Source organism: Muscardinus avellanarius (genome assembly GCF_963383645.1).
Source record: "Muscardinus avellanarius genome assembly, chromosome: 9".
NCBI lineage: Eukaryota > Metazoa > Chordata > Mammalia > Rodentia > Gliridae > Muscardinus > Muscardinus avellanarius.
The window spans coordinates 92,916,063-92,929,650 of record NC_137795.1 but is presented as its reverse complement, the minus strand read 5'-3'; the positions used below and the strand labels follow the sequence as shown (position 1 = coordinate 92,929,650).

Here is a 13,588-nt window from a genome sequence, read left to right as displayed (position 1 = left end):
AGTAAAAATTGAATTTATCATAACCAAATAGCCTTACAAAGGATACTTAGCAAAACTTTACATCTAGAAGCAAAAGAAATATAAGTATGAAATATAATGTAAATTATGAAAATTTATGACAGTATAAAACCCACTAGACAAGAAGACTCACAAAAGGGAAATACAAAAGAATCAAATAGTATCAATACAATAAACCACCAAACTACAAAAATGAAGCAGAAAGGAAAAGAGACTCAAACAAAACAGAGGATGCCGGGCGGTGGTGCACACTTGTAATCCCTGCGCTTGAGGGGCTGAGACAGGAGGATCACACAGGTTCCAAGCCAGCCTCAGCTACTTAGTGAGGCTCTCAGCAACTTAGTGAGACCCTGTTTCCAAATAAAAAAGTATAAAACAGGTCTGGGAGTATAGCCCGGAGGTAGAAAGCCTCTGGGTTCCACCCCCAGTACCACAAAACAAAAAAACAAAAAAACAAAAAAACAAAAAAAAAAAAAAATATATATATATATATATATATATATATATATGAAAATAAACCCCCTTAAATAACAATAAAAACCTTGAATGTAAATAGACTAAACTCCCTGATTAAAAGATACAGGCTGGCTAATGGATAAAAATAAATACCCAATGATATGCTGTCTACAAGAAACTCACTTCACCAGTGAGTTTCACACAGACATAAAAAAGGAATCATTAAAACTGATATAATAGAAATACAAGGATCAGCTATATACCAACAAATTGGAAAACCTAAAAGAAATGGATACCTTTCTAGATACAACTTAACAAAATATTACCGTGAAGACATAAAGATCTCAACAGACAAATAACAAGTAATGAGACTGAACCAGGAAGAAGTGTCCCAACAGGGAAAAATCCATGGCTGTGTGGTTTCACTGCTGAATTATACGCAACTTTTAAGGAAGCAACTAGTTCTTCTCAAACTATTCTAAGAAGAAAAAGGGAAACAAGAGGAGGAGGAGGGGAAGGAGAAAGAGGAGGGAATTCATCCACACTCATTCTATAAAGCAGCTTTATCCTAAACACAAAACCAGACAAGAACACAATAAAACTGTACCCCAATATTTCTATTGCAACAATTCTCACCAAAATAACAAATCAAATCAAACAGCACATTAAGAAGATAATTCATTATGATCAAATGGGATTTATCCCAGGGACAAACACATACAAACCAATAAATGTGATCACTACAGCAAAACAAAGGAAAAAATTGTGATTATGTCAATATATGCAGAAAAAGCATTTGAAAAAAATCCAACATCCCATCATGACAAAAACCCCCAAAATAAATAGGTATTAAAAGGAATATACTTGAGCAAAATAAAGGCAATAAGAAATTAAAATTAACATTATACTGAAAGGAGAAAAACTTTCAGCTTTTTCGAACAAAATCTGGAACAAGATAAAAATGTCCACTCTTACCTCTCTTTTTTTTTGTGTGTGTGTGTGGTTATCATTTTATTTTATAGAAGAATACATGACTATATTACTGCTTCTCAATATCAGCACTATTACTATTTGGGGCCAGATAATTCTTTTGTGTGTGTGTGTGTGTGTGTGTGTGTGTGTGTGTGTGTGTATTTTAGGATTTATTGAACAAATAATAGCATTAAACATTCTACTATTAGAAATTTGTGTGTGCCTAATGTAACTAAAATTTTTTTTTACAATTTTTTTATTGAACATAAATAGTATACATTTACACTATATTTGGTGCCCTCTCCCCCCCCACCCCTGTTTTCTCTTTCCCCCTCCCACCAATGGTTGTCCAGGTTAACCATGTCTTATTCATAATTTTACACATGTTCAGGTGTAGACCCTCATTAATCAAGATCTGCCTTTCTCCTCTCCTATCTTTCCATTAAAACTTAGCTAGTATTTCCCCTCTAATATCTGGAGTCCCACTGGTATCCTTTGTGTTTTCTAGTTGGGGCATATTAGAGGAAACATGTGTATCTTCTCCTTCTGTGCTTGGCTGATCTCACTTAACATGATGCTCTCCAGGGCTTTCCATCTTCTTGCAAATGATATAATTTTGTTCTTCTTTATGGCTGAATAGAATTCCATTGTGTGTATTTCCCACAGTTTTGCTATCCATTCATCTGTTGATGGTGATCTGGGTTGGTTCCATATTTTGGCTATTACAAATTGTGCTGCTATGAACATAGGTATGGATATGTTGCTGTATTTCTCTGAATTCAACCCATTTTTAGTCAATTAATCTTTGACAAAGGGGCCAAACACATACGCTGGAGAAAAGACAGCCTTTTCAACAAGTGGTGCTGGGAGAACTGGCTAACCATTTGTAAAAAGATGAATCTAAACCCCTATATCTCACCTAACACAGGAATCAACTCAAGATGGATCAAAGACTTAGAAATTAGAACTGAGACTGTGAAGTTAGTAGAGGAGAACATAGGTTCAACACTACAACATATTGGCACAGGCAGTACTTTCTCAACAAAACTTCCAAAGCTCAGGAAATTAAAGCAAGAATAAACAAGTGGGATAACATCAAACTAAAAAGTTTCTTCTCATCAAAGGAAACTATCAATAACCTAAAGAGGAAGCCTACAGAATGGGAAAAGATCTTTACCAGCCACCATTCTGATAGGGGGCTAATATCCAGAGTATACAAAGAGCTCAAAAGACTCTACACTAGCAAAAAAAAAAAAAAAATAACCCAATCAAGAAATGGGCAAATGAACTAAATAGACACTTCACAAAAGAAGAGATACAAAGAGCTAATAGATACATGAAAAGATGTTCTTCATCACTGGCCATCAGGGAGATGCAAATCAAAACTACACTGAGATTCCATCTAACCCCAGTCAGAGTAGCAAGCATAAAGAAATCAAACAACAACAAATGCTGGCGAGGATGTGGGGAAAGAGGAACTCTTTTACACTGTTGGTGGGAGTGCAAACTAGTTCAGCCACTATGGAGATCTGTGTGGAGATTCCTAAGAAAGGTGGGAATAGATCCACCATATGATCCAGCTATACCACTCCTGGGTATCTTTCCAAAGGGGTTGAATTCAGAGAATTACCTCTCTTTTTTAATGTAGTACTAGAAGTCTTCACCATAGCAAAAGGACAACAAAAGAAACAAGAAGAATACATTGGAAAAGGGAAGAATTCAAATGCCCTATTTGAAGATGGCATGATTCTATGTATAAGAAACCTATAGATTCTACCAAGAGAATATTAGAATTGACAAATGAATACAGTTGCCAGATTCATTTAAATCAACATACAAAAATTGGTAGCATTTTACACATTAATAACGCTTTGCTGAGAAATTATGAGAGTAATCTCATTCACAACAGCTACAAAAAAATTCACAACAGCTAGGAATAAATGTATCCAAGAAAGTGAAAGACTTTTACTATGAAAATAATGACTCTAAAATGAAGGAAATTAAAGAAGACACAAACAAAAATAAAGAAATCACACATGTATGTGCTCTGGAGAATTAATATTGTTACAATGTTCATTCCAACAAATGTGGTTAAATAAATCACAGTAAATGTGTAAAAGCAATTTACAGGTTCAACACAATCTCCAACAAAATACCAATGACATTTGTCAGAGAACTAGAAAAAAAAAAATCCTAAAATTCATGTGGAAGCAAAGACCCCAAATAGCTAAACAATCTTGGGCAAAAAGAACAAAGGTGTTTTGGCATCACAGTACTTGATTTAAAATATACTACAAAGCTACAGTTATCAAATTAGCATAATACTGCCTTAAAATCAGATATCTTAAAATCAGATACACAGGCCAATGGCACAGAATAGAGTGCCCCAAAATAGCTCTTTGCGTTTGCAGCCAACTCATTCTAGACAAAGTCGCCAAAAAGATACATTGGAGAAGACAGAGCAACTTTAATAAAGGATACTGGGAACTCTGGATAATCAATCCCATGTGAAAGGCTGAAACGTGGTTTCTATCTCCCACCTTTTAGAAATATCAACTCAAAATTGATCAAAGATCTCAGGGTAAAACCGGAGACTGAGAAACTACTAGCAGAGCAAAGGGGAAACACTTTGAGACATCAGTATATGCAACAACTTTTAGAGTAAGACCCCAAAGCACAAGGGGGGGCTATGAAGACCAGTGGAGTTATATCAGACTAAGAGGCTTCTGCAAATAGAAGGAAATAATCAACAGAGTCAAGACATAATGTGCGCAGTGGGGGAAAATAGCACACTATGCATCTGGTAAAGGGTTAGTATGTCGAATATGTAAGAAACTCAAACAGCAACAAGAATGCAAATAAACTCATTTAAAAGTAGGCAAATGGTTAATGAGTCCCCACTTCTCAAAAGAAAAAATTAAAGGGCTGGGTGTGTAACACAGTAGCAGAATGCTTGCCTAGCACTGAACTCAAGACCCTGAGTTCACTCTTAGTACTGTAATAAAAAATGGCCACTTAAATTTATTTTAAAATAATCATTATGTCAGGCGTGGTGGCGCACACTTGTAATCCCCGCACTTGGGAGGCGGAGACAGGAGGATCGCGCAGGTTCGAAGCCAGTCACGCTGGCTTAAGAGACCCTGTTTCAAAAATATAAAGTAGGTCTGGGAGTGTAGCCCGGAGGTCGAAGGGCTTCCAGGAACCCCAGTACCACCAAAAAATAAAAATAAAAAAATAATCATTATAATTAGCCATTAAGGAAATGCAAGTCAAAATTACAATGAGTTATTATCTCATCCCAGTTAGAATAGTTAGTATAAAAAAAGACTACATACAAATGCAGCAAGGATGTAAGGAAAAGGGAACTCTTGTAGATTGTTGGTGGAAACATAAATTCATGTAGCCACTAAGGAGAACAGCATGAAGTTTCCTTAAAAAAAAAAAAAAAACTAAAAGTAAGCTGGATGCGGTGGCACATGCCTGCAGTGTACTCAGTAGGCTAAGGCAGGAGGACCACTCAAGTTCAGGAGCTGGAGGCCAGGCCTGGTGAGGTGAGTCTCTTAAAGACAACAACAAAATCGATGTGTTGTGCGATCTATCCCACTTCAGGGTATACATCCAAAGGAAATGATGTCAGTGTATCAGAGAGACACCTGATTACTCATATTCATCGCTGCGCTATTCACAAGAGCTAAGATATGGACTCAAACTAGAGGCACATCAACAGATGAATAAAACTGGCAAACATTATGTTAAGTGAAATAAGTCAGACACAGAAAGACAAATACCATATGCGCTCACTCATACGTAGAATCTAAAGTCAATCGCATTATAGAATAGTGATTACTACAGGATGGGAGGGAGGGGGAGTCAGATAATAGCACCAAAATATCATTAGCTAGAAGGAATAAGACCTGTTTTATTGAACCGTAAATAAGAATGATATTTTCAGCCAAAGGGATGGTCATTATGTTAAGTAGAATAAGTCAGACACAGAAAGTCAAACGTCACGTGCTTTCTCTCATTTGTGGATGCCAAAAGTGGTTCTGAATACACAATACTGATTGCTACAGAATAGAAACTGAGAGAGAGGAAACTTGGACAATGGTAAAAGGATACAGTTAAATGGTTCTCTAGCACAGTGGGATGCCTAAAGTTCACAATAACCTATTATATATATTTATGAATAACCAGAAGAGCTCAAAAGCTGCAAACACAAAGTGTGAGGGAGAAGTGTTAATTATTCTGATTTGATCAGTACACTGTATACATGTATCAAATTATCACACTGTGCCCCATAAATATGTACAGCTAAAATGACAACAATAATAATAAGTGGGCTAATCTTGCATTGAGTTAATGTCAATGTTCGGCAATAAAATAAAATATAAAAAATTCTTAGCCTAGTCCTATTCCAACTCTTTTACTACCTCAATTTGCATCCACCTCAAGACCAGTTTTGAGATTATACATGAGAGTAACTGCCATCTCCTTTCTTAAAGTACCAATAAAAACAACCAAATAATTATAAATAACATCTGAAGAACTTACTACACATCTTAGGAATACGTACATGGTTTAACATCTCATTTAATCATTTCAAAATCCTTTGGTAGCATGTAGTACTCTTAACTCCAGCTTTCAGCAAAGATAAATGGAGCCAGGCATGGTGGCGCACGCTTGTATTCCCAGCATTCAGGAGGCAGAGACAGGAGGATCACAGTTCACAGACAGCCTCAATTACTTAGTGAGGCCCTTTGCAACAAAGTGAGACCCTATTTCAAAATAAAGAATACAAAATAGGGCTGGGAGTGTAGCTCGGAGGTAGAACACCCCTGAGTTCCATCCCCGGTACCACACACACACACACACACACAAAAGAATAAATGATTAGCCCCAAGGGCCACAAATCATCCAGCTACTAAGTCAAAGCTGGGAGTCAAGCATAGGTACTCCTAACCCAAACCAAGACCAATGCTGACATTCACAACCCTCAACATTACCCAGCAAGCGCTGAGGATCACGAAGGTTGAGTTATGCTACAAATGTGCTTATTTTTATTACAGGATTCTAAAAAAAAACTATTCAATTAAATACCTGCCTTACTCTCTTTATCCCAGATATGGCCATACCTTCACAATGTAAGTGAAATAATTCTACCACCCCAATCTCTCGTGAGAGCACTTCGGGATCATCTGGGAAGAAGGCAGCTACATAAACACGTTTACCATTATAATTATGGTAAGAATCCTTTATCTGCCTATACAGCTACAGATTCTTTTTTAAAGGCATATAAATAAAGACAAAATGATTAAAAGACATTCAAAATCTCTATAATCTCAGGAAGGCTTAGAAACGACAAAATTATTTTAGTCACAAGTCTTGTGACTGTCAGCTAAAGTGCTTCGAAACTACTCATACTGGCTTGGTTTCCACTGATTGAATGCAATTATGAATTGACTTCTATGGGCTGATAAATCAGAACTTGTGTAAGTGGCTTTCAAAGCTCTCTGTGCAATTTTAGTAGGATGCAGACTTCTACACACAAATTTTCCTTGGAAAAAAAACTTTATAAAAATATTAACTATCACAAAATACCTTCCTGGTGAGCTCATACCACTGGGAAGAAGCTGCTATTCTTCTATTAATAATTCTTCCCAGAATTAATCAGTCATTGTACATTAGAACCAGCAACTGGAGTGTTTTGAGTGATAATGAAACCTGTAACAAGGCATCTTCAGCCGTCTTTTCAAGACAATAAGGGAATTAAAATTTCAATTTAAATGCAGAGGTTTGAAACACGCTTCACTGGCAAAATTACTTCAATTAATGTGAGTGGAATACAAAAGACAGACTGCAGAAGTGCGCTGCAGCAACCAGAAATTATGTCATTAATGTGCTTGCATCAACCCAGTACAATGGCTGCAAAGGTCTAATTTAAGCCGTACATATCACCAACCTACAGGCTACAAGATTAATCAAGTCTCTGATTTCAATGTGACGGATACGGGCTCCTTGTTGGATCACTTTCAGCCTTTCATAAGCCAAACAGCAGCTGTTTACCTTGAAGAAGGAAACAAAAGGCCAGGCCTATTTGCAGACATTCCGTCATGACAATTTAATTATTTTATGCAATCCTCAGGTTATCAGCAGGAGAAATAAATATCCCACCTAGAAGCCAAGCCTATAGCTACCAGGCCGGGCTGATGGGGAAGCAGGGACAGCAGGAGCTGGCAAGAGCCAGGAGTCACCACTGATCCATTCACTCTGGATCTACTAACCTATACCGAGTAGGGATCAAAATGCACCATATCTGCATCCGCGCCTGCCTTCAAATGAAATTGCAAAATCTCTGACGAACAAATCCAAGAAAATTGGGAGCTTTCGAAAGATTGTTCCGTCATTCCTTCCTTCTGATCTCTTTTAGCACCGATTTCCATTTGGACCCTTGAGTTTCTTTAAGTAGAGTTTACTTCTAATAGCACATAACCATGGGGAAAGAAAATGTGATTTTTTGTGTGTGTGAAGCAAAGGGCAATTATAAACTTTATACTCCACTCTCATATACTAGAGACCAGGTTGAAGAATGTTTCCGATCTTTTAGACACGCTTTAAATCCACCCTCCCTGCAACTGTTGGTATTGTTTTTATATACAAATCATCGCTTATTTGGAACGTGTCAATTCCCCAGATCGTGTAAACCAACTACTACATCTATGAAATGGCAATGATATCAGAACCCTACCTCTCTTAGGGTTGACAAATATACTTAAATTGGGACCAACACATACAAATTAGCTCAATACAAATTAGCTATGTTATAACTGTTGTTCACTTATATATTACAAAATAATAACGGTTAAAAACAAGAGACCCTTATCATTATAAAAGGAAAGAAGCCAGGTATGATAGTACACACTTGTAATCTCACTACTTGGGAGGCTGAGACAGGGGGATTGTAGATTCACTGCCAGATTCAGCAATTTAGTGAGGTTCTGCATAACTTAGTGAGACCCTGTTTGAAAATAAAAAATAAAATGGGCTAAGGGTGTACCTCAGAAGTAGAATATCCCTGGATTCAATCCCTAGCACCACAAAATAAATAAATAATTAAATAAATAAATAAAGTCCTATTTTTAAAGGCCATAAAAAATATATGATACCCAAGTTAAATTCAATAAAATATATGTAATACGTATTAAAAATACATAGCTAAGCATTACTAAAGGACATAACTAAAGACTTCAATAAATGAGAGGAATATCCTATTCACTGATAAGAAAACTCAATATTGCTAACATAGAAATTCTCTTCAATTCAATGAAGATTCTATGGTATCTTTTGTGGACTTTGGCAACCTGATATTACAATTGCTTTGGAAGACTGAAACACTAAAAATAGCACAGATGACTTTAAATATCAAGATGAGGGATAGAAGTCAGACGTGATGCAAGCTTCTACTCCCAGTACTTGGGAGGATGACAGGAGGATCCCAGGTTCAAGATGAATTATGAGACTCTGAGCAACTTAGCGAGACCCTGTTTTAAAAGAAAAGTTAAAAGATGGAATGTCCCTGGGTTCAGTCCCCAGTACCATTAAAAAAAAAAAGAAAATGTTTCTACCTTCTATCAAGATTTAGTATAAGAAAAAAAGCTATAGTAATCAAAGCAACTTGGCTTGAACACAAGTACAGAAAAGATCAAATGAACAAAATACAGAAGCTGGAGACAGACCGATGGATATATGAAAACTTATATAACGACACACATTATAAATCAGGAGAAAAAAAGACTCCAAGAAACATTCTAAGTCAACTGGCTATAAAGAAGAAAGATAAAATTAGATCCCTAATTCATACCATATATAAAAACAGACTTTTGAAGGATTAAAGACAAAGACAGGAGATTCTCTTTAAGACATTCAGATGAAAAAGAAATTCTTAAAACAAAACGACATAAAAATAAACAAGATGAAGAAATCTTACTGCATTAAAGTGAGATATTTTATAATAAACGGCATTTTACAAAGTAAAGAGATAAATTACCAACTGGGAGAAGATACCTGTAATCCACCTAGCAAAGGATCAGTATTGAGAATGTGTAGCCACTACAAATAAGGAAGGAAAAGAAAGAAACAAAACATCTCAGAGACGCATCTTGTACATCCACCTGTTGAGGCAACTATTATTCCTCCCATCCCATTACCCACCACCCCAAACACGTGATTTCGGGTAGAACTGATCGTCATAGAGTACTCAAGCTGGCTCAATCTTGGTCTTGACATTCTAAATAGGAAAAAAAAAAAAAGATTATTTTCTTCGGTAAAGCTATCATCTACAATTTAGCCCCAGATTCTTTAACTAGGAAAAAAAGGGTTAAATTCTTCTGCTAAGCTGAACAGATATAGACTACAATTTATACCTCTTCCCCCTGAGCACCCAACCCCTTCTTCACACAGGGGAGACCGTCTATGGTAAAGCGATGAAGAGGATGCTGATAGGAAGTACCGTGCACTCCAGTCCACTCCTGTCTCCTTAGCAGGCTGCATACATGAGTTAAGAAGTTGTTTTGTGTTCCTGTCATTTCGTTTCATTTTGTTTCCTTTCGTTCTGTGGTACTGGGGATGAACCCAGGCGCATTCTACCTCTGAGCTACACCCCTGGCCCTATTTTATTCTTTATTTTGAAACAAAGACTCACTAATTTGCAGAGGGCCCCACTAAGATGCTGAGGCTGGCAATGAGCCTGGGATCCTCCTGTCTCAGCCTTCCAAGTACTAGGATTACAAACATGCACTACCATACTCAGCAAATACTTCTTTTCTTTATTTTATTCTTTTTTTATTGCTGCATTATAGTCAGACATCTTAATGGTGTACAAGATGGTCAAGGCATACACATGCACACATCACTCATTTAGCCTAAGCTGGTACTGCAGTTTGGATCTTGACTGTCCCCAAAAGACCCATGTGTGGAAGGCTAGCCTCCAACCTGTGGTGCTATTGGGAGGTGGTGGAACCTTCAGGACAGGGCCCTTAGGGGAAAGAAGTTAGATGATTGGGGGCATGTCCTTGAATGGGATACTGCCTCGCCCCAGGCCCAAAGGTAATGGAATCAGCGAGCCATGGATCGAGACCTCTGAAACCGTGGGCTAAAATGAAGCTTTTCCTCCTTATAACTTGATTTATCTAAGGTATTTTCTATAATAATAAAAAGCTGGCTAACACAGAGGGCTAGAATTGAATTTCTATAACTGGCAACCAATCATTTAATTAAATTCTATAATGGAGTCTTAAAGAAAAATAAGTCAAAAAAGGTGGAGAAACAGTATTCATTACTGGTTTGCTCTTAGGTAAAGAAACTAGCCTTTAAATAATAAGACCATAAAAAAAAAAACTGAAACCCTAAAATAAACATAATTAAACCAGAAATAAATTCTAACACCTATTTTGATATATGGTATGTGCATAAAACCAGGCTCATTCTAAAAACTCATAATTCTAATAGACATGTTTCACAAATACATATGTGTGTATATATATATATACATATATATATGTATATATATATGTTCTGATTGAAAAATTGGAATAATTTAGCAAAAATATGCATAAACCAACACTAAAGCTGAAGCTGAACACTAATGGTATTCAGCTGGACAACCGATTGCCATTATTAAGTAAGATGTCACCTTGAATTAGATGCTGGAAGTAATCAATTCTTTTGCCACTCCCAAGATGAAATCATTATTAACCTCCTTCCCCTTTGGAAATGAACCGGTCAGTCCATTCATAACCAGGTTTTGACATATGATAGAAGAGCCTGGCACTTGTCACCCTTTGGTGAGAAAGTTTCCTTAAAAAACTTCTTATGAAAGACGTTTAGCAAAATCCTTCTTGTAAGTCTGAATGAATTGCAACCATCTAGAGCATTTAGCCTGTGTCCTAGCCAATCCTTCCGCCTCTCCCACAGTGTTTTCCTGGTGTTACAATCAATCTAATTTAGTAAAACAAAGATAAAGGGTCTTTAACCTTTTGTGGGGGAAAAAAAACGATTCAAATGTAGTCCATCTGCTGCTGCTGAGAGCCTCTGTATTCCTCAGCCAATTTTGAATTATAAAAAAAAAAAAGTACCCATGAACATGTATAGAGTGGGCACAGAGATATAAAATTTGTTTTTTTGTTTGTTTGTTTGTTTGTTTGTTTTCCTTTATCGTGGTACTGGGGCATGAACCCACGGGCATTCTACCACCAAGCTATACCCTCAGTCTTTTTCTTTTAATTTAATTTAATTTTTTTATTTTAAGTAGGATCTCACTACTGAAAGTTAGGATTATTAAGAAGTAAAAGCTGTATTTTTATGCCTGTTCTTGACACTCATCGTCAACTGCAACCTCCTCAGGACTTCCATTCATGCCAAAAAAATTAACAGAACTTTGTGAACTAAGAAAAGCGAGGCTGTTGAGAGCTCCTGCTTACCAAGCTTACTTTTAGGATTTGTCTCAGAAAAATTACTTTCATTCTTCTCACTTGAAAGGGAAATAAATGAAAGCTCTATGTAAAAATTCCTTCAAAGAATTTTTGGAACAAGTTTATAAATAAATCTTTAACTATTTTTTGTTTGTTTGTTTTTGGTGGTACTGGGGTTCCTGGAAGCCTTTCTACCTCTGGGCTACACTCCCAGACCTATTTTTACATTTTTATTTGGAAACAGGGTCTCCTCTGCTAGCGTGCGTGGCTGGCTTCGAACCTGCGCGATCCTCCTGTCTCTGTCTCCCAAGCGCGGGGATTAAAAGCGTGCGCCACCATGCCCGGCTATAAATAAATCTTTAAAAGTTCTGTGTCATGTAGGTTTTAGTGATTAAAATGGGATTCACTGTCTTCCTCTAAAATAAAGCCAAAAAATACCTCTCATTGCCATTCCAATATGATCTGAGTACTGGTTTCTTTCTCTTATATTTCTCACGATTGTTTCAAAGGTAGACAATACATTAGTAATAATCTACCTTTCTTATTTTTTCAGTGTGTGTGTGTGTGTGTGTGTGTGTGTGTGTGTGTGTGTTTACTGGGGATTGAACTCAGGGCCATTTTACCTCCAAGCTATACTCTCAGCCCTATGAGTCTTACTATATTGCTTAAGATGCCCTCAAACCTGGAATCCTCCTGTCTCAGCCTCCCAAATACTGGGATTAGGGGCATGCACCACCACGCCTGGCTATCTTCTACCATTGTAAGCAACGAAATTAGGAAGAACCAGCCAGACTTCACCTGTAAGGGCTCAGGAATCCCAAATGGGCAGTTTGTAATGTGCTACAAGCATTAGAGAAGAAAAGAGTGCTTTTTCATCTGGGCACATGGGCCTCCTCTTACCAGCATGTCGGTGGCACTGAGATAGTGCTTGCTGGCCATGCACTGCTCCAGCTTCTGAGGCACTTGCTTGATGTTCTCAATTTCATCCAGTAGGTTCAGGACATGCTTGTGTTCAATCCCTTCGATCCACAGTTTTCGTAGTTCATCCCGTTTACAATGCAACAGCATCTTGCATGAAAGCAGATTTTCTTTTACCTACAATAAAAAATAGATTCCGTCTTGGGTCAGTCCAAAGTCTTGCCAGCATAAACTCCTAAGAGTTCTCCTTTCCCACTCCCACTTCTTCCCCTCGGTTGTTCTGCCTGCAGAATTCTAATCCCGGCTCACCCTGACTCACTCGGGAACATCTCTACCTCTCCGTGTCTGTATTTTCTCTCCCATGAAATGAGAAAACTACTACTTACATACCTTGGAGTGAATCTAGAAATAAGTACTATGCATATAAAGCACTCTGAAAAAATAAGTAACACATAAAAATGTGTCCAGAAGGGAAATGATCAATGCCAGAGTCCAGTGCTCTCAGTTCTTCTCCAAGCCCCTTGCAGATGTCCTGTTCAGCTAACAGGTCCCTTGGTCCAAATTCTCGCACTAGAACTCCAGCTAAAGTATATAAGCAAGGATCCGAGTGCTCTTCTCGACTGACTCCAATTAAAATAACCCGTTTCCCAAAAAAGAGTAAGCACATCCAGAGATAGAATTAAAAAGGACGCACCAAAGATGTTTTGCCTTATATCTGAACATTAGGTATTAAATAAGACAATCCCACAGTGCAGTGA

The 13,588-nt window shown here is 37.3% G+C and overlaps 1 protein-coding gene across 1 annotated transcript in view; it reads right to left on the bottom strand.

Annotated features, from left to right (window-relative positions):
* The window catches only part of EXOC4 (exocyst complex component 4), a gene marked incomplete at both ends in the record, with an annotated part of 858,131 nt that overhangs the window by 802,377 nt on the left and 42,166 nt on the right, over window positions 1–13,588 (bottom strand). The window contains one exon of the mRNA XM_080701126.1: window positions 12,813–13,007. Within this exon, the coding sequence (XP_080557252.1) occupies window positions 12,813–13,007 (195 nt within the window). The remainder of the gene's footprint in view (window positions 1–12,812; window positions 13,008–13,588) is intronic.